At 45.0% G+C, this 24,906-nt stretch overlaps 3 protein-coding genes and 4 non-coding genes across 8 annotated transcripts; 5 read left to right on the top strand and 2 right to left on the bottom strand.

Moving 5' to 3' along the window:
• Positions 1–882: 882 nt before the first annotated feature.
• On the bottom strand, positions 883–5,273 carry LOC110084918 (putative G-protein coupled receptor 34). The gene is made up of 2 exons (XM_020804653.3): positions 5,150–5,273; positions 883–2,254 (listed from the first exon to the last, which is right to left on the bottom strand). Exon 2 carries the CDS (start codon positions 2,248–2,250, stop codon positions 1,162–1,164), a length of 1,089 nt encoding a protein of 362 aa, XP_020660312.3. The 5' UTR covers positions 2,251–2,254; positions 5,150–5,273; the 3' UTR covers positions 883–1,161.
• Positions 5,274–8,231: 2,958 nt separating this feature from the next.
• LOC110084919 (40-kDa huntingtin-associated protein) lies at positions 8,232–10,163 on the bottom strand. Its single transcript, XM_020804654.3, has one exon. It carries the CDS (start codon positions 10,045–10,047, stop codon positions 8,974–8,976), a length of 1,074 nt encoding a protein of 357 aa, XP_020660313.3. The 5' UTR covers positions 10,048–10,163; the 3' UTR covers positions 8,232–8,973.
• Positions 10,164–10,473: 310 nt separating this feature from the next.
• Positions 10,474–24,507, top strand: DKC1 (dyskerin pseudouridine synthase 1). 2 transcript variants are annotated; one of them, XR_013538779.1, is made up of 15 exons: positions 10,474–10,580; positions 11,976–12,040; positions 12,614–12,700; positions 13,548–13,639; positions 14,288–14,472; positions 14,599–14,663; positions 15,389–15,515; positions 15,870–16,000; positions 17,211–17,354; positions 19,157–19,277; positions 21,107–21,225; positions 21,832–21,934; positions 22,256–22,316; positions 22,876–23,034; positions 23,460–24,507. XR_013538779.1 is itself a non-coding variant. In XM_020804714.3 (15 exons), the coding sequence occupies exons 1-15, from the start codon at positions 10,565–10,567 to the stop codon at positions 23,532–23,534; spliced, it is 1,554 nt and encodes a 517-aa protein (XP_020660373.3). In that variant the 5' UTR covers positions 10,494–10,564; the 3' UTR covers positions 23,535–24,507. The 2 variants fall into 2 exon arrangements, 1 of the variants encoding a protein (XP_020660373.3); XM_020804714.3 differs by having other exon boundaries at positions 10,494–10,580; positions 21,832–21,938.
• Positions 15,716–15,790, top strand: LOC140702354 (small nucleolar RNA SNORD83). The gene has a single exon (XR_012081479.1). It is a non-coding gene; the product is annotated as a small nucleolar RNA SNORD83 (small nucleolar RNA).
• Positions 16,048–16,182, top strand: LOC140702357 (small nucleolar RNA SNORA36 family). The gene has a single exon (XR_012081483.2). It is a non-coding gene; the product is annotated as a small nucleolar RNA SNORA36 family (small nucleolar RNA).
• LOC140702358 (small nucleolar RNA SNORD17) lies at positions 20,331–20,579 on the top strand. The gene has a single exon (XR_012081484.2). It is a non-coding gene; the product is annotated as a small nucleolar RNA SNORD17 (small nucleolar RNA).
• On the top strand, positions 21,581–21,659 carry LOC140702363 (small nucleolar RNA SNORD83). The gene has a single exon (XR_012081488.1). It is a non-coding gene; the product is annotated as a small nucleolar RNA SNORD83 (small nucleolar RNA).
• Positions 24,508–24,906: the final 399 nt, after the last annotated feature.

The following is a 24,906-nucleotide window of genomic DNA, read 5'->3' as shown; positions in this document are numbered from 1 at the left end:
TTAGGGTTCAATCACACCTGCCAAAGGGACCTAAGTTAGACCGATTTGGCCGTTATTTAGATAATTGCATAATTTTCCATTCATACAGTGCACAGTCAACATCAATTGATTTGCCCCAGCAATCAGATTATTTCCGCCTCACTGGCAGGCTGATTTTAAATTGTGGCAATGAAGTATCGATTCGTTCCTTATCATTTCAGCATGTGTGAATATGGCTGTCGATTTATTTCCTTTGTGAAAAGGTTGGGTATTGGGGTGCTGTAGCCACTAGAAAAATCGCTAGTAGCAGCTGCCACCGCCACCACCACAAAAAGAACATGAATACACTGCTTAGAAGGAGATACCCTTCCTCTCTCACTTGCAAGTGAAAGAAGGCTTAACCAGAAAAAGGGACATTTCCTGCCCTGAACTGTAAAGAAAGGGGCATTGCATTATATCTCATTTGTTTTAACCCTGCTCTTCACAATACATTGCAAGTATTTAAAAACCCGCTTCCTCCTCCTGACACTGTTCAAAAGGGAAAGAAAAATGAAAGCCAAGAACTGAGAGGGAGAGATATGCAGGGAAATAAGGAAAAGAGGACAGGTGAGTGAAGGAGGGAAGGGAAAAGGGGAGGAGGAGAAGGCTTGTACCACTTTATCAATATGCTGTTTTTGCAATTAAAAAATAAAAATAAAGGAAAGGGAGCACGATTGCCTCAAAAATCAGTAGAGAAAATGAATGAATTAAAAATTACAGAGCAGCATAGTTTGCTATAATGGTTCAAATAGAAAGAAATGAATTGATACCATTCAAAACAATGTAAACACCACTGCCAATATATATATATATATACCACATGACCACTGGAAAAAAACATACCATATCAGAGAGGGATGAAAGGAATTGGTATAACTGGGGTTCTTTTCTCACATGTGATTAAGCCCATAATTGGACAAGGGACATAATATAGCACCATGTAGCAATACTGCAGCTGCCAAAGCATATACAATTCTGCATATACATATCTTATTCTGGAAAACCGTGACTGAGTAATGCTGAAGCCCTAAGAGCCAGAAATGTCCTCTTTTAATTTTCCCCAGGGTTTTCTCATAAATATGTCCCGACTGGAAGACTCTGCTATTCAGGACTCAACTACAGCCTTTCCCATCTTGCTGCTTCCTAGATATGTTTACATTCCTTCCTAACATCCTGATTAGAATGTCTGAGAGCCAGCAGCCCTCCCACAATCTCAGCTCTGCAGATCCTTGATTCCGTGATGGATTTCCCGTGGTTTAAATCTTCCTGGTTCTTCCAAAGAGCTCCTCCCAGCTTTCTAGGGAGAGCAGCCAGTATAGCTTTCCTGAAACGGCTGGAAAGAAAGAAGAAAATCACAGGGTCCAAGCAACAGTTCAGGGTGGAGATACAAAGAACAAGCTCATTAGCAAGGTGGAGAGCCTGTTTCTTCCAAACAGCTGAGATGATGTCCACCTGGGCTAGAATGTAAGGCACTCGGACCACATGGTAGGGGGTGAAACAGACGATAAAGATGACCAAGACAACAAAGGTCTTCCTTATGGCTCGAGAACCTGTCTTTTTACTGCACTGCTGAGTTTTCTTTAAGGAGACACTATGGAGCTTAAGGGAAATTTTGCTGTACGCGTAAAGGAAGAACAGCAGCAGAAAGAAAAAGATGGCTACAGCAGTCATGTTGGACACCGCTCCCAGTGTGCTTCTGTTCTTGAAGTGGAAGCATTTGTGGCTACAGGGCCCTCTCCGGCTGTCTTCGAAAAGAAGAACTAGCAGGACGGCAACACAGAGGAGCCACACAGCCCTGGCCACGGCAGTGCTGTGCGACACGGTGTGGATCCAGAACTGTTGGAAGGGCTTGGTGATTTTCAGGAAGCGGTCCAAGCTGATGAGGCTCAGTAGAAAGATGCTGACGTACATGGTGATATAGAAGACAATGCCGACCACTTTGCAAAGGATTACGGGGCCACTCTGGTTCTGATACGCTGCCCGGAAGGGCAGGCAGAGGGCGAGCAGGAGGTCGGAGATGACAAGGTTCTTCATGTATACAGTGATGGAGGTTGTCTTTTGGGTACCGAACTGGAAGGCCCAGAGGGCTAGCATGTTGCTGCAGAAACCGATGATGGAGATGATGGAGTACATGGCAGGCAGAGCCTCTGCTAAGAAGCCATCCTGGATTTCGCAGACGGTTTCATTGGAGCTATTCCTCAAGGTCTCACCAGGAGAGGAAATGGTATCCATAACCCTGGGGAGAAGGAGACAGGAAGCAACCAATAAGCAATGTCATCAGTTCATTTGCCAATTGGTGACCAGTTATCCGATTGTGTAGCTCCGCTGGCTTAATAGGAGTGACATGATTGGCAGTGGCAGATCGCCACTAGTTAAAAACTCCCTGCTACAAAGTTGGGTTGCGCACAACTCGTGTGCAATGAGATGAAGTCACACACTATCCGGTTACCCAAATTATGAGTCCAGGCTTTCTCTGGCAGGAGACTGTGACAAGACACAGCTAGCAAAGATACAATGCAATTTTATTGAGAATCTGAGCTGGTGGTCCTCTCTAAAAGCAAGAGAGCTCCTTTTACACATTTCAACAGATAGTTATTCCTTCTACACAAAAAGTCATAAAAGTTTCTACAGTACTTGATTGGTTCATCCCTATCAATTTACTACATGATTGGCTGATCACTATCAGCTTCACTTGAACACATCATACTTATCTATTTCCTGGAATGGAAGGTTGAGCAAAAATATCTAGCACTGCAGGTCTGCGGTTTCTCACGTAGGCCTTGCCTTATCGGGAAACCCTCAATGTTCAGCTGAAGTTCACCCTTTTAACCATCAGTTTAAGTCACAAACACTTTAATTAGCAGACATCTGTCACCTCCGGTTACATCACTCTCATTGTACCAGCAGAGGTATGCAACAGAAGTGTGAACTGCTACATTTATATCCTATCATTCTTTCAGCAAACTCAAGAAAGCATAGTTATCTCCTCCTCTTCCTCCTTGATTCATCCTCACAACCTGTGACATAGATCAGGCTGAGAGTGTGTGAATAGTGCAAGACCACCACGTGAGTTTTGTAACTCACTGAGAATTTGAACTCGGGCCTTCTAAGTCCTCATTCAACACAATAATGCTTAGAACATAGTGGCTGTTTCCACCGAACCACAGGTGTCAGTGTACTGCCAGCTGGTAACAGCATATCTGAAGAACATATGAGCCATGTGGCTAGTTCCCATGGTTTATCCCATTCAAAACATGGCTGCACGTAACCAATGACAGCTTGCTTCAATAAAACCAATCTCATGCTTATTACCAGTTGGAAAATATGGCAGATAAAGCCTTTGTTGTTGAGAATGTGGATGAAGATGTACAGTGGACCCTCTACTTAAGGAATTAATCCGTATTGGAACGGTGGCTGCAAGTCGAAAAGTCTGTAGGTCGAATCTCCATTGACCTACAATGCATTGAAAACCGATTAATCCCATAACCAGCAGTTTTTATTCTATTTTTGTTCCATTTTGGGTTTTTTCTGGTCTGTAAGTCGATTCTCCGGCTGCAAGTCGAATCTAAATCTTGCAGCCAGAGAAGTCTGTAACTCGAAAAGTCTGTAAGTCGAGCCGTCTGTAAGTCGAGGGTCCACTGTACTTAGTTGACAAATGACATTCCTATTAGGTGATTGATTGGACGTACTGTAATATCAAAACATTCAGCATGCATTTTGAGATATTAAAGACAACCTAACTCACACTATTTAGTCAACCGAAAAGTGTCATTCATTTAGGAAGGAAAAAGTAATCTTTTTTCATTTATTAATTCTGCTTTACAGTAGCGGACCAGCATGAAAATAGCGCCACACGATTAATAGATCTGCGCTTCACTTAGTGTTGCTGATTTAAAACATGCTTCTACTTCTCATTCAAACTTTCTGTTATTTATGCTAAAGACGTATGGCACACTTGAATAGCAATAACATTTTTCATGTACTTCTTTTAGGAATTTATTTTGATCCAGTGAATCTGACTTCTGAATCGATCCTCACAGGACTGTATTTCAATCTATTATTTTTAGAGAGTCTAACCAATACAGAAGCCGGCTACTCAGTGGTTTAGGTATCTGCCAGCCTGGGTGGCCTTGGGAAAAAAAAAAGGGGGGGGAGGAAGAGTAAACTATTTCTGTGTATTCTCTACCTGAAAAATCCAGAAAAGGGTCACCATAAGTCAGAATTGACCAGATGCCACACTATTATTATTAACCAATACAGAGCTATTTTGTTTAAGATGAACTGCCAACTGAATCATAGGGGGAAAGTGAGAGGGTGTAAATAAAGACTGAGATCTAAACAGCTGCCCTGAGTAGACATAGTCTAGAAGGGTGGGATAAAAATCTAATAAATAAATAATTAAAATATAATAAAAATTAACAGGCCTATCTCATATATTGGCTTACCTAAGTACTCTGTACAGAATGCATGAGAAATACCAGCGCTTGGGGGAAATCCCTTTTGAATCTACAACACCCAATATCCACCTTAAGAGCTTTAGTCTAAAAATTTCTCCATGTTCAGAGAAATACATAAGTAATACAAAATTTAAACAAATCATAATTGATTCCACAAGCAAAACATGTTGCAACAGTAGAATCACAAAAGTCTTTTAAAATAATTAACATTTAGCTATGAATGCATGTTTACAATTTAGTGTTTCTGTGCACAAGGGCGTACAAACTACTCCCATGCAGACACCCCCTACACTGCCTTTATGACCAACCTGCCTACTTGCTTTTTAAACAAGTTATACAGATTTGAGTCACCACGCGCATCATGAAGAGCTTCGCGGCTTCCTCGGCTGTTTTCAGCTGCAACTCCCATCAGTCCAACCAGCCTGAATGACATTTGGGTGTGGACAACAGGATTTGTAGTCCAGAGCCTCTGGAAGACGCAGAGATAAGGCGATGTTGACATTCCTCAATGTCAAAGGTTGCTCATATCCTCCCAACATGGTCCAGATGATTCTAAGTTTGCCTTCAATCAGAGACCACTTATCTCACCTGGTTCAGTGCCTGCATTTCTCTCCCCTTTTAGAAAATCCAGCAGGGTCTTGCTAAAGTTTTCAAAAGCATCCTGATCTGCTTACCTGGATGTGCAGGTACTGTTTTGTCAGCCAAGAGACAGATGTGGTTTTCTATATCGACTCATGCCAGTGCACCCGGGTCTAGCAGGGTCTGAAGCTACGGTAGAAAGACCTCAGGCGTGAAGAGAGCTCTCTTTTGGCTTACACAAAACCAGAGGTAGTCAGAGGGGGTGGAGTTGGACACTATGTTGAAAAACTATGCACGTAATCAGAGGTTTGACTGTATGTCTCCGCAGGTATTGCTTTTTCTATTTCCAGTGCTCAGCAGCTGCTCTCGCTGATTAGGAAGTGAAAACAATACCATTCACATGCAGGAGATTAATATCCTTAGACAACATGCATGAATGCAGAAGTACATTTAAAAAACCAATACCCTAGCCTAGAGGAAGAAATCTAAGCAGCCCAGTAGCCTCAGAGCACTGAGTCCTTGAGCACATCAGCACCTAAGGCATACCCTGCTAATTTTTGCACAAGGTACATGGTTTTGAGGGAAGATTTGACTACAGCTTTTTATGGCACACTTAATAGCTGGTTGCTTGTCTAATTCACACAGTATTTCCTCCTTTCTCCAGCTGAATCTCTGGTGGTATTTGAGATTTCGGTCAGGTTAGCAAACCAGTTGCCCAGGACTAGACAGGAAATTTAATTTGGCTATAACAATAAGAGTCCATTTCTAGTATTGAAAGGAGGTAGGACGTGAGACAGATTTGTATTCAATTGTCATGCATCTATTGAAGTGCACCTTCACTAATGTCTTTTTCCAATAATGATGTTTTTATAGGGCTTATTTTAAAATGATTTCTGATTATTTTTAAATGATTTTAATTTGGGATAAAGTACCTACATTTTTTCATGTATAGGCACTCAAATTAAAACATTGCTTAAAAATAACACACACATCCTCTCTTATGGGTACAATTCTAGCAGGTATATTTATTTAATTTAGAGCTACACAGAAATGAAACTGTTAGATCAGTACAGGAACAGAACCAATTCTCCAGGGAGGTGGCGAGCACTCCAAAGCTGGAGGCTTTCAAGAGAACATTGAACAAACCCTCTGTCAGATCTGCATTGATTTGGATTCCTGCCTTGAGCAGGGGGTTGGACTCAATGGCCTTATAAGCCCCTTTCAACTCAACGATTCTATGATTCTAACTGAGGAAAAAACAGAATACAAAAAGCAAGCAGAACACACCAACATTTTTGAAAGGTTTAATGTGGGGAAAAAGCAAAAACTAGTTTTTTGCTTGTGGTTGTGTGACCACGCACATGAAATGCTTGAGTGTTCTCCATTCTCAGAAGCTGTGCCACAAAGAGGAACCTTTCACTCTTAAAGCAAACTTTAATTGTGGAGGATAACAATTATATTTTAAAAAGGACATCCTCAGTTCCAATGCTTATCTTTTATGAAAAGGGAAGCAAAAGCGTTGAAAGCTGCCACAAAGGCTGTAGCTTGCCACCTGCTTGGCAAGACAACCAAAGAAATGAAAGTCAGGCAGCTCTCATAGCAGATCAGTTTCAAGTTATAGACTAAGAGGGCTGTAGTTTGAATCTCTCCTCTGCAGCACCAGCTCACTAGTTCGCATGAGGTGAACTGCTGAGCTTTTGTGGTAACGTTTAAGTGAAGTGCCCTGAAATCTTTTGTCCAGAAATGCAGTTCACCTGCTTGATTTGTGTAATCAGCAAACCAACCATGTAACAGTGATGCAGATTGGGTTTTCCACAACTGAGATGCAGGGTTTGCCATGCTGGAGTCTTGAACTTGCTCTGCTATCACAGGTCACCAAGTAGGCTACCAAATCTCATAGCAAGTATCGCTGGAGAGAGAGAACATTTAGCCTTCTGCTCAACACTCTCTGATAAAAACAAAAAACACAAAAATGTCATGGCACCTTATAGACTGCTATATTTTAATGTGAGCTTTCGTGGACGTGCACCACAAATGTTTGTCTTTTTGGTTTTGTTTCTTTGGATTTCGCCTGATATGCAATTCATACGTGTTCTTGCCTGAACCCTCTTGTGCACATATTTTACAATTGTTCCATGAGGTCCCTCCTTGAAGATACTCAGTTGGCACCCCTAACCAGAAATAAGGTGTTGCTATCTGCAGACATTGGTGCTGGCTAGCAGTGTTTAAAATGATTCTGACCCAGAATAATATAACATGTGAAATACCTGCTTTGGAGTCCAAAGCATCTAACACCAGATACTGAGCTCTTTTGGCTCTCAAGGTGGGGCAAAATAAAAATGCATATTTAAAATATCTTCTGGCCCACAGTGTGGAAAGGTCAGAAGCAGGCTTCGGTGGCAGCTCTTTGACCTTCTGCTAAACAACTAGCAATTCCTGCACAGGTTGAAAATATTGGTGGCAGTCACTACTTCTTTTTAAACTGCTTATATTTTCTGTATTTATTAAGAACCAAGCCCACTTTATAGCAAAGATGCCAACTGGGGCCTCCCCGAGGTTGCTGGCCTTCAACTCCCAACATACCATTCTCAAAACGTACAACCTTACATTTTCATTTCTGAGACATGTTGGGTGGCACACTGTGCTGGATGTACATTTGTGCTCAAAGCAGATGAGAAATGTATATGCAAGGCCAAGAACCTCTTAGGCTGGTTCAATGTTCAATGAACAGCATCCTGTGTGGCCACCTCTAAGAGAGAGGCAAACTGAGGCAGACACTTCAGGAAGCAGATCTGGGCTGTCAGGAAACAGCAGAAGCTGCTCAAGTCAACAGAGCCAGTTATAATTGGGGAATTCTGGGAGCTGATTTCTAACAATGTCTGGAAATCTGCATATTTACCATCTTTCAGTTTAAGATATGCAGATGACACCATATTACTGGCAGAAAAAAAAACAATTTAGCTATTCATATTATTATAACAAATGTGTCTTTGAATACAAAGACTGGGCACTCCTCCAGATGTTATTAGACTGTAACTCCCAGCATTCCAAGTCACCAAAACCAATAGCGAGGACAGCTTGAAATTACATGCCATCATAGGGAAGGCCTTCTTCCATGCCTAGCAACTAGAACATTTTTTCAAGCTAGAAACCAACAGCACATCATACAATGCAGCATAGCACAATATATTCAGATTTATTTTAATAGGAAACAAAAGTATCTGTGTTTCAAAATTCTCACAATCATTACAGTACTGTCAACGTGTTTTTGCTCTTGTTATGTCTACTGCCTTTAAAACAAAGCAGTTTCTGTAACGAATGAAATGCAACAGAAAACATAATATTTGGAAAAAGGGTGGTTAAATCTTCCTGTGTAATAGTCTCAGCCTAAACAAGGCAAGATGAGGGAATGTGTCGAACTGCAAGCCCCATCTGCCGTAGGCAGTAGAACCAATGGTGAGATGATAGAAAATGCAATCCAACATATAGGGGTCACAATCTTCACGCCTGAAATGAGGAAACCATCTGCTCTATTGCTACAGATAACTATTGAGCCAACACTGCAAATGGATGCAAGAATGCTCCTGTGAGTGTGGAAGAAGCAAGTCCTGTCAAGTACAAGCAGAAGAAACTGGACCAACAGAAGCCCCATATGACTCACTTGTATAAGGAGTGGCAGTAAATACATCCCCATATTAGGGCTGTCATGCACAGATGCAGAACAAATGTACAATTGTTCAAGCAAACAGCAAATTAGGGGCTAGGAAAAGCTAAATCTGATTACTGCTGTCTCTTTATTTTCTTTCAGGATACTACTCTGTAACATCCTGATGAAGTCAGCACCACCTATTCAAGAATCCAAGGGGCGCAGATGCAAGTCTTGGAAAAACCAGGCTTAGGCCTGCAAAGGAGTCCCCGGTCAGAAGCCCTGGCCGGAAGGGCTGATCATCTCTTGTATCACTAAATGGAGGAGGTGGTTCTGTTCGGCCGTCAGCAGCGGCCAGAGCTCCTTCTGCAGCACCTGGAGCGCCTCCAAGTCCTTCTCCTGGCAGGCCATGACGGCCGACTGGAGCAGCAAGAAGAGCTCCGAGGGCACATAGCCCGGCGAGGCGTCCAGGGCTTCCCAGGAATACTTCTCCAGCGTCTGGGCGTGTTCGGGCAACAGCTTGGACGGCGGAGGTTGAAGCAAGAGGAGGAGGAGGACGCGGGTCACCTCGCAGTGAAGAAGCTCGTCCAGGAAGGCGCCCGGCAGCTGGCTGGCAGCCGCCGAGGAGGAGGAAGAAGAAGAGGAGGCGGACGCCCCCGCTGCCGCCGCCGCCCCGGGCCCGGCTCCCGCCTGAGCCAGGAGCTGGGCCTGGGTGAGCACGGCCAGGGCGCCGTCGTGGTCCCGGCAGAGCAGGAGGCAAGAGGCCACGTCGCGCAGGCAGCGCAGGGCTTCCAGGGGCAGCTGGGCGGCGGCCAGGAGGTCGGCGGCGCGCAGCAGGGCCGGCCCGGCTTGGCCCGGCTCGCCGGCAGCGCGCAGCTCGTTGCCCAGCTCCAGCCACAGCCCGGCGGCCAAGGCGGGCTGGCCCAGGTCGAGGCGGAGGCGGGCGCCGAAGGCCACGCAGCTCTGGGCGGCGGGCAGGTGCTCGGCCAGGCCCAGCCCGGGGCCCTGGCGCAGGCGGAGCTCCCGCTCGTGCCGCAGCCACAGGCGGGCCGCCTCCCCCAGCGCCGCCGCCTCCCCCGGCGCGTGCCCGAGGCTCTGGGCGCAGCGCGCCACCGCCAGCTGGCACCAGGCCGCGTAGGGGAGGCTCTCCTGGGCCCGCAGCTCCCGGGCCAGCGCCGCGAACTGCTCGGCCGCCTCCGACACGTTCGGCTTGCGCAGGAAACGCCGCCGGAGCTTCGCCGACACCAGCCGGTAACGCGTCAGGAAGTCGCCGGCCGAGGCCGAGCCCGAGCCTCCCTCGCCGGGGCCGAAGCCCGGGGACGGGCCGGCGCCCGGGACGGACAGCATCTCCTGGGGGCGACGCTTCTTCACCCTGACAGGAATCCCTTCGAAATGGCGGCGGTCGTCACGTGGGAAGGAGCCGGTACCCGGATGTTGAGCGGGGAGAGCGGCCTAGGGGACGTTACTATGGCAACCGAAGCGCCGGGCCATTCCTGCCTCTTTGGCAGTGGTTACGAACGTGTGCGGGGAGAATTCGGAACGTCAACTAAGCTACCCGCCTTCTTCTTTCCTTCGAACATTGATCGTTCCCTTCAGCCGCCCGTCATTTCTTCCCTTCACGGATTGACCGGCTCTGCCTACGTACGCCTCTACCCTTTCGTAACTCTATTGTTTTCCACCGGCGGTTGAGGAAACTCGCCAGGCTGTTCTCTATGGTTCCTGGGTCGTCCTTCGCTCCGCCTTTTGCGGCGCGCGGCTCGTCGGGATATTGGCCGGAAGTGGAAGGGCGGGGCCTTTCTCTTTTAGGGCCGGAGCGGGAGGGCGGGTGCGCGTGCGTGCGGCGCAGCGCGTGGCGAAAGGCAAGATGGCGGACGGGCTAGGTGGGTGCCGAGGCAGTTCTCTGGGTGAAGTTGGCGATCTCGGATCGTGAGGCAGGCGGGGCCGTGGCCTTGGGCCTTGGGGTCCCGAGAGGTCCTCAGGGGCCCTCAGGCTAAGCTTTGCTTCCCTTCAACGGCCTCCGGGGCGGCTGCCCTCGAGGAAAGCGGGCAAGGAAGAGTCTCGGAGTTTCTATCTGAGGGGAGATAGGAGGGTAGTTTTTTTTAATATTCTCGAGGCGGGCCGGCGGGGCTCTCGGGCCTCAAGGGAAAGGGGAGCACATGGGAGCGCCCTGGGGCCTGCCCTCCACCGGCTGTTGAGGCGGGCCGGGTGATATTCGGAGCGAATGTCATTGGGGGGGGTCTTGCTTTTTGAAATCGGGGCGTCTCTGGCTCTCCGCCTCCTTCGTTGTCTCCCTGTGTGGCTCTTTTCCCTGCAAGAAAAAAGGCGGGAAGTGGGTGAGGTTGCGGGAGGCTTCATCCGAGTTTGCAATCCTTCCTGCCTTAGAGGCGTTATTTTGGGGGAATCAAAGGGTGGCTTGCCCACCTTCTGTGCTTTGCACTCTTGGTGATTCGCAGTCAGACCGTTTTTCTGTGCTTTTTTGTTACGTTGGTGTGATGATGTCTGTCGCACGTGGCGTGAGGCCATGTGGCCGATGGTAGCAGTTCCTGCCAACAGGCAGCACTGAACCGCTAAGGAAAGAGCACGTTTGTCCAGTATTTTTAAATTGGATTTTTAATGCTTTGATTGGCTTAGCCATTACATTTTATATGCTAGATTACAGAAAATAACTGCCTGCAGGAAAATGGCCACAGCCTCTGGAGGCCTTTTCCTTTACCTCCACTATGTCCTCAATAATTTATATCCATTGGCCCAATTCTTGATTTTTCTACAGTTTCTGGAAATGCTGTTGCTGCTTTAGCAAAAGTTGAATAGAGATTGTGGGTGGTAACAGTCATAGCATTTCATTGGAACCCCACCTGCTTTAATCTGCGGATATGCCTCAGCTCCAAGTAGACCAGGTTGCTGCTTGAAGCAGGGGGAGGCAGGTGCTTGTCTCTGAAGGGAAGCTCTCTTGGCAGGAAAGCGAACCTAGTAATGACTATTAAGCTCAGAGTAAACTGCCAACCATTCTCTCCTCCTTTAGGAAAACATTGATCTAAGTTGAACATCCCTCACATGTAGATGTTTCCAAGTATTTTTGTTCCTACTGAGCCTAACATTGCTAGTTAACATTCCCTTCCTTGGCTGTTAGTAATCCGGTTTTCCTTCCCCTCCCCCTTTAATAAAGAATGCTATATGCAAACTTTTCTATAACAAACTCCTAGTTTACCAGATGCTGGTTCTAAGTTTGTGTTCACATTTTGAGTTGTAATTACATTTATTTTGTTTTCCTATAGGTTCTGCTTCTAAGAAACACAAGAAGAAAAAAGATAAGAAATCATTACCTGATGAAGATGTTGCTGTGAGTGTTATCTAGTTATCTCACTTGCTTTCTTTGCATTGTTGAACTTCATTTACAGGAAAGTTTTTTTATACTTTTTGCACACTGTAGATATTGCTTGATGGAGGTACTTGGTTTGCACTTTTTCTGTTTTCCATTTTTTTTTTCATGCTGTTCTGTCAGATACACAGGAATCCCTTTCCTGTCCCATGATCATAGAGGTTTTGTTTGTAACTACAGTGATATTTGGTTGTCATAGCAGTATAGACTCTTCAGACTTGTAGACAAATTAGTTCTCTTTTAAAAGGTAATAAATTGGAATGCAAGGAGAAAATACTGAGCAATTTGAAGATGGCAGTCCTAGTCATTTTCTTTCCCATAATTTCTGATGAGTTAAAGACAAAAGGTAGAAGCCACTGCTTTATAAGGTATTGCAAATCCACTGATCTTGCTCAGAGTTGTTTCACCCATCTTAGTAAGAAACATTGAGTTACTTTCCTTCCATCAGGTGGCGCCTGTGCCCCTCTAGTATTCGAGAGATACTTTTTTCTTCACTAGTCCAAGTTGTTCACACACACCTTTGATTCCTTTTAGGATATACAACACTCAGAAGAGTTTCTCATCAAACCTGAATCTAGAGTGGCTCAGCTGGACACATCACAATGGCCTCTGCTTCTCAAGGTAAAGATGTCTCTTTTTGGAACATGCTTAGGTAGCTCAAGTGGTTTAGGTCTGGCTGAGAAACCAGAGGTTGGAAGTTCAATTTCCCACTGTGCTTCTTTTACATGAGCTGGATTCAGTGATACATATGTTCTTTCTAGTTCTGCAGTTATAAGATTTCTAAAAATTGTCTATATGCTCTAGACCAGGGGTCCCCAACTCCCAGTCTGCAGCCTGGTGCCAGTCCATGGGCTTCCCAGGACTGGGCCACAGAGACAGATCTCTCACGCATGCATGCACAGTGGGCGTGTCACGCTCATGGGCGTGCACACAAGCGTAACACACCCACCCACAAGCGTGGGGGTGCCCCCGCACATGGAGCCTGCCTGCCCCAACTGGGCTGCAGTTACAAAAAGGTTGGGAATTGCTGCTCTAGAGAGCCTACCAAGATATTTTTAGAAGTGAAATGTAGTTAGCATTGTTGCAATTGTATTAAAGTCAGTTGTTAAATATGCCCTTAATTTTGTTGACAAAAAGAAAATGAATTGTGGGTTCTTATGGTTGAGAGCAAACCAGTGCACCATTTTAAAAAGGTCCTGGAAATGCTTGTGTTTCAGAGTGAGTAATGTTTAGATGTCTTAAGTATTAGGTTTTGGCAAAATGAAACCAAGCCTGCCAGATTAATGTTGAAATAAGAGCCAGTAGAAATAGCTTGAAATAATTTTAGAGCTAAGCAGTATGCTTAAACTTTCAATAAGTGTTAAACCTAAGGGAGTCCTTTCTTGAATGGATTAAAAATATTTTTATATAGGCTCCCAACACATTTCTTTATGATGCATAAACTTTTTGTTTGCTTTGAATTTTACAGAATTTTGACAAGCTGAATGTGAGGACAGCGCATTACACACCCCTTCCTTCTGGTTGTAATCCCTTAAAAAGAGAAATTGCTGAGTATGTAAGGTAAAGTCACGAGAAGGTTAGCAGTAGATTTTCTCCCAAGCTATTCTTTCTGCAGTTGCTTCATGGAACCCAGAGAGCAGAGTGGAGGAAGGCTGTGAAACACCTGGGAGAGCAGGTTTACACGAGCCCCAACTGGGAGTAGAGTTCCACTGCCCCCACTTACCCTCTTGAAGTTTTTTTGTGTGTATTGTTGTACAGGTGACAATTCCTTGTGTGTTACTTTATATTAAACTCTGTATACAAAGGGTCTAATACAAAGTAGTATTTTATATATCTGAATCAGTCAGCAACTGGAATTTCATCACACACACTTCTGGTTGGCATATTGTGCCATAGGTACTGCTGCCCCACGTAAATCATTTGTGAGGAAATGTTAATTAGCTAAGTTAGGAGCAGGCTAAGTTTGAAAGGACTAAGGCGGTGTTCTTGCAGGCATGCTCTGGTTCACCTGCCAGAAATGTACTCACGGTGTATAGAAGAGTTCCTTACAATGAACGTTGTTTGGATGTCTGCAGTGGCTAATATTGCTATCTTTAGGCTGCAACATTATTTCCGAGTTGATAGATTTCAGGTCCTAATTTTAATTTGGTTCTTTCAAGAATAAGCATCAAGAAATGGCTTATGGTGGCCCCTGTGAATCTCTCCTAGGACAGGCTTCATCAACCTGGATAAACCTTCCAATCCTTCTTCCCACGAAGTAGTGGCCTGGATCCGGCGCATCCTCCGTGTTGAGAAGACCGGGCATAGTGGTACCCTGGACCCCAAAGTGACCGGGTGCCTGATAGTATGCATTGAGCGGGCAACCCGTCTGGTCAAGTCTCAACAGAGTGCAGGTACCCCATTTGCTTGTTCGGAATGTGGGTGCCTTGTTAACCATTGAAATGGCAGGATCACCTACATGGTGGTAAAACAGTATAATCCAAGTGGCCCCTCCTGACTACTCTTTTGTCGTCTTCCAGGCAAAGAGTATGTGGGAATTGTTCGGCTGCACAATGCAATTGAGAGTGAGATTCAGCTTTCAAGGGTAAGTCTCTGCTAGGTAGGAAATTATGTTTCACCTGCTGTCATCTTATATTTTTATTTAGCTGTTCAGAAGCAATTGGCATCAGCAGAAATATGCACAGTTTAATTATCATGGGGTGATAGTAATAAAGCACATAGTGCTTATAGGTTCATAACGTTCATGGCAAATCAAGCATCCTAAACTTGCATTCATTTGAACTTTAGCGTAGTCAGTTGCAACTAGAGTATGGCCATTTGAATTGATGGAACATGTAGAGAATCTGGCTCATGCAGTCACCACTGATTCAGTAGGCCTACTCTAGGATCAGAGTTTTTGGCAGCCCTTATTTAACAGTCCTGCGCTGCACCTCTTCTGCCTTTTCTGGCCTCTCGGGTCAAGTGTTATTGTTTTGTTTCTTTAAGGACCAAGATTTGTAATAGTAAAAAAATGGAGCAAGACCTAGTTTTATATTTCTGTAATTTGAGCAAGAAACATTGTTTTTTAATTGTTTTCATTTAATTTTCCTCTGGGTTAAGTGTAATAAAGACAGCCCTGATATAAGAGTACAGAGTCAATAAAATTAGACCTCACACCAAACCGTAGTTAAGCTTTCTTGATATTATGTCTCCAGCAAATCCTTAACTACTGATAAAAATGAACATTGGTGTGTTTGGGGAAAATAACTGGAATTCTCATTCTGTTTTGAATTTTTAACACATTGCTATCTGGTTTGTTTCTTTTTATAGGCAATAGAAACTCTGACTGGTGCGCTCTTCCAGCGCCCCCCACTTATCGCTGCAGTGAAAAGACAGCTGAGAGTCCGAACCATTTATGAGAGCAAATTGATAGAATATGATCCAGAAAGACGATTGGGTAATGAAGTAACTTCTCATTCGTAATGGGTTGGGTGACTCCTTTGATAAACTGACGTTGTGTGATTTGGCATGCAACTGGGAATGCATATGCTGGCTTAGTAACACACAACAGTTCACCATTCGAATATATGCTGATTGAAATATGCAGTGGGCATAACTAATAGGATTCTGGCCAGTGTTTTGAAGATGTTTTTCTGAGCCAAATGATGTAAAACATGTAGCATAGCCCTCAGTGCAAAGATGACATACATCTATCACCCAATACTGATGGCTCACCAAGATACATTCTACCGATACTTTTACAGATAATACATGCTTTAATTGGGCATTGCCTTAACTGCTTTTTTCTCAGGTATTTTCTGGGTGAGCTGTGAAGCAGGGACCTACATTCGAACGCTGTGTGTGCACCTGGGCTTACTGCTGGGGGTTGGAGGTCAGATGCAGGAGCTCCGGCGAGTGCGCTCTGGGGTCATGGGAGAGAAGGTGAGTTCCTTGGGGGGGGGAATCCCTTGGTGCACCCCCTCATTGTTTTCCAGAGTGTTGAGTTCAGTCCAGGGCTGCCTCCCCTGTTCTGGTAATTAAACTTTGGGACAATAAGTAGCTGGGAAGACCACAGAGAAGGAAAGTTTTGCTTTCCTCCTTGTTTTCTCTCCCAGCCCACAAAGTTATTTCACAGCATTTTAGGATTACCTGTTTGAAGTTCTGTCCTACAGTGACTAAAAAGCTAGAGTTGAGTGATCCAAGGTGCATCTCCGCCCATCTTTTGTGGCTTGTATAGAACCTAATGTCAGATTAGCCTCTGTTCTCGTCTTCCGTTGCCGGGGCTGAACACAAATTACAAGCTCTTAGCAGGTCTCTGAAGGGGTGGGATGACGTCTTCATCGTGGATGCATCCTGTGCAAAGGGGCGTATGCACTGTTCAAAGCATGTCTTGAAATACTTGCCTCTTTCCCTATGAAGATAGGTTTCGGTTCAGTGTCCTTGAGTTTTGAGAGGATGTATACATCTTACGAATTGCAGAAATCGAAAGCCTGTAGCTAAGCAGGGAATACCAAAGGCTTGGCGTGCTACTTGTTTGTATCATTCTAAGTACATCTGCCTTTGCAGGAATACAGTTAATGAGACAGAATGTTGTTTTATATAGTCTTATCGTAGTGAAGAGCCAGTGTAAGACTTGGATGATCCGGGTTCAAGTCCCCACCAAATTATGCAGTTGACTGGGTAATATTGGGCTAGCTAGTCAATATCTCTGCCTGCCTGCCTCATAGGTTTGTTGTGAGGATAATGGTGGGGGGGGGGGAGAGGTCTTAACTACTAGCTCACTTGAGATGAAGATAGAAATGTAATTAATCATCATCATCATAGAACTGTAGAAGGGACCCTTGTGGGTCATCAGCCCAGTCCGTCAAGGAGGCACAGAGGGGAATCAAACTCCCAGCAGCCAGAGACCTAACCCACTGAGCTATCCAGCAGTTCCAAGCTATATTCCTAGTGGCTTGTGAATTGGGTTTCTTCATAACAGAGCAAATGGTTTACGTGCCGTTGGTGCCACAACCAAATGCTAACATCTCTAGCTGTTGCCTGACATGCTGGGGAGCTGCTGCCAGTCAAAGCGAGCGGCTCTCCCTTTGGTCTGACTTCCTTCCTGTCAGATGTTCTAACATGGTGGAGTGGGATGGGTGTCATCCTCTAGGACCACATGGCAACCATGCACGATGTCCTGGATGCTCAGTGGCAGTATGACAACAACAAAGATGAAAGTTACCTCAGAAGAGTCATCTACCCTTTGGAAAAGCTGCTTGCGTCCCACAAGCGTCTTGTTATGAAGGACAGTGCGGTGAGTTCTCCATCTGTGCATGGGAAGGTATCGCAGTCGGCATACGGTATCTTATTCCTCCAGAAAAGTGATCCGGATTGCTGACATTCCAGACATATACAGGGTGCCTTTTCATTGTATTAGCAGACATCTGGTTTACTGATGATGATTTACACTGGCTGTCGACTCCTGAAAAAGACCATAGTTGAGAGCTTATAGTGTTTCTAGTCTGTCAAAATGCATAAAATGCCCTCTGGTTAAACATTCTATAGGAAAAAAGCATGCTTGCTTTTAAGAAAAGTTTTAAAGGAGGTTTTAAGTAATAATCTATATGCTCAGGAAAGGCATCATTACATAACTGTCACTCCCTTTACTTAATGGTTTGCCAGCGCTGTTTTAAGACTGTTGTATAAGGAGGTGGATTAGAAATCAAAAAATAGGTATGCCAAGAACACTAGCGCCATTTTGGACCCTAACCATATTAGCAGTGCAATGTTTGGTCCTCTATGGAGTGTTTCTTACTACTGTAGTATAAACCAAAATAAACTGGAAGCACCGGAGACAAAAATCTCTAGATATCAAAAAATGAATTTTGTTCACTTTAAAAATGCCCAGTCTATGTCGGAGAATGGGTTTTGTGGCCACCTTCTTAGGTTATTGAAAAAGAAGGAACAGTATTGTTACAGTGGGGGTACCTGTATGAGACATTGAGTTAAAAACATTTTAATTACATGCAGAGCCATAATTGTTTTATAAATACCATTAATTTAACATTCCATGTGGAGCTCCCTTGCCATCTCTTCCCAGACTTCCCTGTAGGGGAGTTAATCTCCTACCTGCATGGATTGGATCTGTTGGCCGAAAACAGATCTTTCAGAAGTGGGTGTGGTTTGCAAAACGATTGCTCCAGGAGGTCAGTCTCCTGTGTTTTATTCTTGACATCATTTGGAAGCTCACTGGTACCCATTTTCAGTAGTTTGGTCTAGTTGGTGAAAATAGGAACTCTGGCTCCTTGAGGCCTGAAGGAGGATTTAGAAGTGAGGAATTGTAGAGTTTGCTGGTCTTCCTTGGAGGTCTTGTACTTTGCTGATGCTCCCTTGGTATGCTAAAGAGCCTCGTGGCGCAGTGGTTAAAATGCTGTACTGCAGCCCAGCCAAAACTGCTCACAACCTGGGGTTCAATCCCAGGTAGCCGGCTCAAGGTTGACTCAGCCTTCTATCCTTCCGAGGTCGGTAAAATGAGTACCCAGCTCGCTTGGGGGGGGGGGGGCAATGTGTAGCCTGCATAATTAACTTGTAAACCGTCCAGAGTGTGCTTGAAGTGCTTTGGGGTGGTATATAAGCAGCACGCTTTGCTTTAAGTTACTGTATCTTGGATTGAATCATGAAGACCCTGAAAATATTGCCATTCTCAAAGTGAAAGGTGCAAAAAGCCATCATTGGAGAATAAATATTAGATCTTTAGCCTTATATCCTAATCCAATTAATGAAGTCTGGAAACATTGCATGAGATCTCTGTGTATGTTGTGACCATATTTAAGAACTTAACTTATTGTAATCCTTATATTATTTCCTACCCACTAAAGATTGCTACAGAAAGGAAATAAATTTTTTCAACATCTTAATAATTTTGTTACTTGATTTAGTACCTCTGATATGCAAACTTCTTTTGTGAGAAAGTATATTTTCTAGATCCTTGGTGCACATTTAATGAAAAACAGTACTAGTTGTACAGTGGTGGCTCTTGATGGTAAGCATCAAGTTAACCACCTTTGACCACTTCGGCCTAAAATTTCCTGCTGGTTTCTTCATTTTACTCTTCAGGTGAATGCCATTTGCTATGGGGCAAAGATCATGCTGCCTGGCCTCTTGCGCTATGAAGATGGTATTGAAGTCAATCAGGAAATTGTTGTGATCACCACAAAAGGAGAAGCCATCTGCACAGGTGAGAACCAGCAGTCTTGCCCATGCTTTACTTTGTACCGTGTGCAAGAGGAGGGCATTATACAGCCATGAGAGGCAGAGATTCTGCTTAGTCCAGAAATGTTCATTCTGATGGGGAAATGGCTGCAAAAAATCTCCCAAGCAGAGTCCTCTCTTCCATGTGTGCTGTTTAATATCATTTTAACTGAGGGTGCCTCAGATCAAACCTGAGATCTTTCTTATAAAACAAGTGATATACCACTTTAATTGTGTATGTTCTTATAAGAACAAACAGAAGTTTGTTTCCCAGCATAACTGGTGTTTTTTGGTGAGAGTTTTTCCTGCACGTCTCCAGGAACTTGTCGGAAGACGCTCCCTTACTAAAGAGTTTGTACTTGTTTTCTCAAGGGGCTCTCATTTGAATGACACGTTCCAGCTCCTCTCCACTGCTTATTCGTGAAGTAGTTTTGTCTCCGTGATAGAGCACATGTGCCTTTAGCAGGAGAAGGCCACTTACTCTGATCCTTAGTAGACCTAGGGAGGATTTCCTACCAGAAATCGTTGAGAGCTGCTGCCAGTCAGTGTCAATAATACTGATACAATAAAACTGCCTGATACAGTTTTTTGGCCATGATTGTATGTGTTCCTGTTAGCTGGTAGTTCTAGTGAGTGGTATCTGCTTGATTTCGGTGTTCTGAAGATTGGACAGTCCTATTCTATTGAGCCACCTGGAGGCAAATATTGGCACAATGGCCAAGAGTAGTATTCAGTAGTATACTGTTTTTGGTATGTTTATGTCTTCATTTTTGTGCTGCTTTTAGTATTATTTTAGTATTAACATATAAAGTGTAGTAAAACATTGGGGGCTTGGTACAAAAAACCCTAAATGAATAACTTGAGAACGATCCAAGTGAAAAATTTCCCCTTATTAATTAATTACCTGCAGTTCTGACTTGGGCAAATCCTTTCCAGTTTTTCTGAATATAGACTACTCAGGTGGTGTATCATTGCCTTCTTCTAGGGCCACTCTGGGACGGTTACATTTCCAGTACAAAGTGCTTGTTTGGGGCGACATGTGAAGTGATGATGACGTTTATCCATTCTCTGAGTGTTGCTTCTCTGCCCTTCCTACCACATTCAGGGTCCTGTTCTAGGGTCTTGCGTGTTGTGTGGCTTCCAGGCATCTTGGTGTCTTCCAGTGTTCTTCTGGGGGCTGCTGGGATGTTTGGCAGGCTGCCGGCAGGGCCTGGGCAGTGCAAGCAGGGTCAGAGCCCCTTCTTATAGGGCTCTGTCTCTACCAAGAAGAGTGAAACGGTCTGATCACATCCTGCCCCAGCATGCCTTCCAGAATAAGGACAGCCCTGAGCCTGCAAGGAAAGGGCATCATGTCTTCTGTTACAGCTTAAGAGGGCTATGCCTTGCCTATCTCCTGCTTTGCCATGCTCTTTGGATGCCTGCTGATGTCTCCCGTGAGGATTATCTGGGGGGAGGGGGATCTGCTTTGTGGAGAGAATGGTGAGCAGGGACCCCATAGGAAAAAGATGAAGGCAGAGGTGGGGAGCCTGCAGCCCTCCTGGTATTGCAGGGTTGTAGCTTCTATTAGCACCACTCTGTGCAGGCTCTAGCAAGGAAACAGGAGAGCGGCTATACATCTCTCTGCCCTCTGCTAAACCTTATGTTGGCGGAGCTGATGTATAACAGGATGCATCGGTTTATCCTCTACCTCACAAATATTGAAGATTCTGATTGAAAAGCCGCTGCAAACGTGTAGCACGATTTTATGTGTTCAGAGCAAAAGATGCCGTGTTCTGCTTTTGAATATTCGGTTTCTCCTCTCGTGCCTCCTTGCAGCTGTTGCCTTGATGACCACAGCAGTGATTTCTACTTGTGACCACGGAGTGGTAGCAAAGATCAAACGCGTCATCATGGAAAGAGACACCTATCCTCGCAAATGGGGGCTTGGCCCAAAGGTGAGTCTTAGATGAGCTGGACCATATGATTGTTTTGGGGAGAGCAGTAGTTACACCATGGAGCAGTGAATTGCTCTCCTTTCTAGGCCAGGTTGTCTTCCTCCTCGACAATCCTCTGGCTTTAACTTTTTGGGTGTTTAATCTGTATTAAATCACTCCTGCAAGGTGTTGTTTCCCCCTTTCTTACTGCCTAGTCGTTGTCATTCTAAATTAGAAGCGTCTAGTTTTCCAGGCTTTCTTCAGCAGTGCTTTTGCTGATTTCAAATGCCCAGCCTTTCCTTTACTACCTTAGAAACAGTCCGAAATGGTTTGATCAGGTTTTGACATTTGCTACATTACCGCCGTCTTGATGAGAGCCACATGATGTCAAAAACAGACTCCATGAGCCCTCTGTGGCAAAGATGACACAGATCTATCACCCAAGACTGATGGCTCTGCTGGGGGCATCACCACACCTTCCTTGTGGTTTTATAAAGTTTGTGCTCCTTAGCTGGTTCTGAAAAGGGTTTGCAGTTAGGTGGCTGCTTGGCCTCTTCTCAGAGCTCCTTGACTTTGTGAACGAAGGGCATCCAGAAGTGTCAGGCCTTTTGTTTACCCTCCACTTAGGCATCTCAGAAGAAGATGATGATCAAGCAAGGTTTGCTGGATGCACATGGAAAGCCCAATGAGAAAACTCCACAGGCTTGGAAGAAGGACTATGTGGATTACAGTAGGTAATGCTCCAGCTACAGCGATCACAGCAGGGAATACAAGTGGGGAAGCCACAAAGGGCGAGACGAGGGAGGGGGGAACCGCTTCTGCTGGGTGTGTTGTGCAGGCAGTTATCCCTTTCCAGTCTCCTTTCTGTGGCTCTAGAGGGAGTCAGCCTGCAACATGAAGCTCTGGAAAGCTGTGGGCTAGACCTATGCATATAGTTTTTCAACCAGCTTTCCATACAAGAATTAAGAGTGAGGAGGGTGTGGGTTGCTTTGTACATAACAAATCTGACATGCTGGAAATTTCAAACCAGGCTCCTCTTGTTTCCTTCCAGTGTTGCAGCGAACAAAGAGTTAGAACAGGTGGCCAACGTGGAGCCAGAGAGGCCGCAAAAGGTTGGTTTGCCTCAGAGGCTGCACATTTACAAAAATACTTGAAAGTTCAGCATATGCAAATAGATTGCCACTGCCCTTTTGCGCCAGAGGAATGGTGGAGCCACTGGTCCTGCCGTTGGCCTGCCCTGCATTGGGTCATTTCTGCAGAGATGAGCATGGAATCAGTGGTGGGAGAATGGATGTTGTCTTGCTCTCTTGGAGAGGCATCCTTGTTTTCTCTTTCCTCAAGCAGCAAACAATACTGCTGACCATCAGCATAAAGAAGTACAGTTCATAAACACATCTGGCACTGAGTAGAAACCTGACCCCCCATTAATATGATTGATTTTGAAGTCTTGGGGTTCATCACCTACATGGACCTATCTCTGTGCTTCTAGAAGAAAAGCGTTGTCCGAATGCTCAAGACTCCTACCCAAGCTGTACGTTCCCTCTGCTTTCGAGGTGTAACAGCAACAGCTTTCCTGGATTAAAAGTTCTGGCCTCACTTCAGGCAAATCTCCCTGCAAAGCAACCTGTCCTGTTTCTCTTTATCAAAGGTTCTCTGACGTTTGTCTTTCAGAGGAAAAGGGAGATGGAGAGCGATGGCGAACAGGGCGAGGCAGCCTCGTCTCCCCCAGCCTCTCCGGAGCTGCCAGCAGAGATCAAGAAGAAGAAGAAAAAGAAGAAAGAGAAAAAGCAGATGGAGACTGCTGACAGCGGCGGGGAGCTGACTGAAGTGGTAGGTCTCATATGTAATCCATCGGCCATAATTTGGGCCTCACTTAGGAGTCTTGGCTTGCACCCTTAAAAGGTGTATTCTAACATACGACATTGCACTTCACTTGATCACTCTGGGATGGTCGAGGTTTTGGGGAATATGTGAGCTTGTCAGTTGAAGAATAATAGGGTGATGCATCAAGTTATGTTTTTGAGGCCTGTGCCGAAGGGCAAGTCATTGCTCGTTTTTAAGCCATCGTACGTAAGCAAGCTCTGAACTGGTTTGGTGCTGAGAGGGTTGGTTAATAATTACACAGTTACTTTAATGATCGTAATGTGTGTTCAGTAAATTAGTACTCCTGCAAAAACGTCGAAGCTTGGGAGTGACGAGAATATCTGGTTTCTCTAGACATCACATGAGGGGTTTTAATGGTGTTCCTTTCTTAGGTCAGTGACACGAGTGTGAAGAAGAAGAAAAAGAAGAAGAAGAAACAACAAGAAATGGATGAGAGTTCAGAATAGCCGGCCACATCCGTTGTAGTAAGAGTCCCGGGGCCTTCACGGCAGTGGAGACCCAATTGGGGAAACAGACCTGTCCTGATTGCTGTGCAAAAAAGGAAAAGGAAAGGCACTGTTTGGTGGCCCCCCCCCTATGTAGTTGGGCCCCCACTGTCCTGTTGTAAGGGCAGCTTGAGGAAGCAAGGGCAAACCAAAACTGTCCAGCCCTCTCTGTACAAGTTGGCATGAACTGTAGAGGAGGAGTTTTCAGTCTGGGGACGGGATGGCGGTGCCCCTGGCCTTGGCAGTGTTAGCCGCCTCTTGTCTCTTAACACTTCCCTCTGCTTGAATGTCGAAAGAGCTGCTTGAATGATCAGGCCGGCTTGTCTGTTGGTGGAGGGTGAAGAGAAGGCGGCTGCTTAGATTTTCTACTTGCCCCATGTGCTCTCCTTCAACGAATAAGTTCAGCCATTTCCCTCTCAGGCCGGAACTTCCTTCTGTTGTTTTTGGTTTTTTTAAACAAATGTTAATTATGTTTGAGAAAAAGTCATGCGTTTTAGTTCTGGAAGTGCTGGCGGTAACATTTTCCTCATTGGTTCCTCAGAAACTGCCCTTTTTCAGGTGGCCTAAGATACATCCATTAATCAATCGATCCTGTGACTTCCTACATGGGGTAAAGCTTAGGGAATCGGACTGTTCAGGAGGAAAGTTCACCCACTAGCCAGTTGTCCTGTCCCAAGAGAAAGCAGATGCAGAAAGAAAGGACCTTCCTTCCAGCTTTTTTCTGTGGCCTCAAGAGGGAGACCATGTCTTTGTTCTTACAAATCCATTATGTTGGGGGTCTCTACACTCCTGTCACTGTCCAGAAGCAGAGTAACATAATCCAGTCCATCCCTCTTTTCTCCCTAACCCCATTTCTAGACAGAACACCAAAGTTGGCTTAAAAGGAGGAACATTTCATATTTTTTTGTATTAAAAATGACAAATTTTATTGTTACTGGTTTGTTTGACTTCTTAGACGATTGCAGAGGGTGATCAGTCAATTTGGCTCCTGAGTAGTAATGGTCTGTCCTCATTGCCTGCATATCTGCAGGTCTTCCTCCTCCTTGTTTTTGTGCTTATTTTACTTGTAGCAGGCCCTCAAGCTCAGATTTTCAGAAAGTAGAATGGGTGTCATTTAAAAAGGAAAATGATAGAAATGGTAGAAAATAAGGAATTGGGAGGAGTGTCATAGGATGAGAATAATAGGGGGAGACTCAACTTTTCAGGTTGGAAGGCGATTTCTTAGATGGAACTGTAGCTGGGAATTGAGGAGTGGGTGGGGTGCAGATTTTTCTCAGAGTACCTGGTGGGGCAGCTTCCCTTAGCCCAGTGGAATTGCCTCCCACAAGAGGAA

This window comes from Pogona vitticeps, chromosome 11, assembly GCF_051106095.1.
Source record: "Pogona vitticeps strain Pit_001003342236 chromosome 11, PviZW2.1, whole genome shotgun sequence".
NCBI classification, from domain to species: Eukaryota; Metazoa; Chordata; class Lepidosauria; order Squamata; family Agamidae; genus Pogona; species Pogona vitticeps.
The sequence above is the reverse complement of the archived record's forward strand: the minus strand, read 5'-3'. Positions and strand labels throughout refer to the sequence as shown.

Bases quoted from the DNA above. Each gene is read 5' to 3' on its own strand.
- LOC110084919 (XM_020804654.3), bottom strand. From the start codon at position 10,047: ATGCTGTCCGTCCCGGGCGCCGGCCCGTCCCCGGGCTTCGGCCCCGGC.
- LOC110084918 (XM_020804653.3), bottom strand. From the start codon at position 2,250: ATGGATACCATTTCCTCTCCTGGTGAGACCTTGAGGAATAGCTCCAAT.
- DKC1 (XM_020804714.3), top strand. The intron at 12,041-12,613 runs GTGAGTGTTATC...GATTCCTTTTAG, and splicing joins TACCTGATGAAGATGTTGCT to GATATACAACACTCAGAAGA. The intron at 13,640-14,287 runs GTAAAGTCACGA...AATCTCTCCTAG, and splicing joins GAAATTGCTGAGTATGTAAG to GACAGGCTTCATCAACCTGG.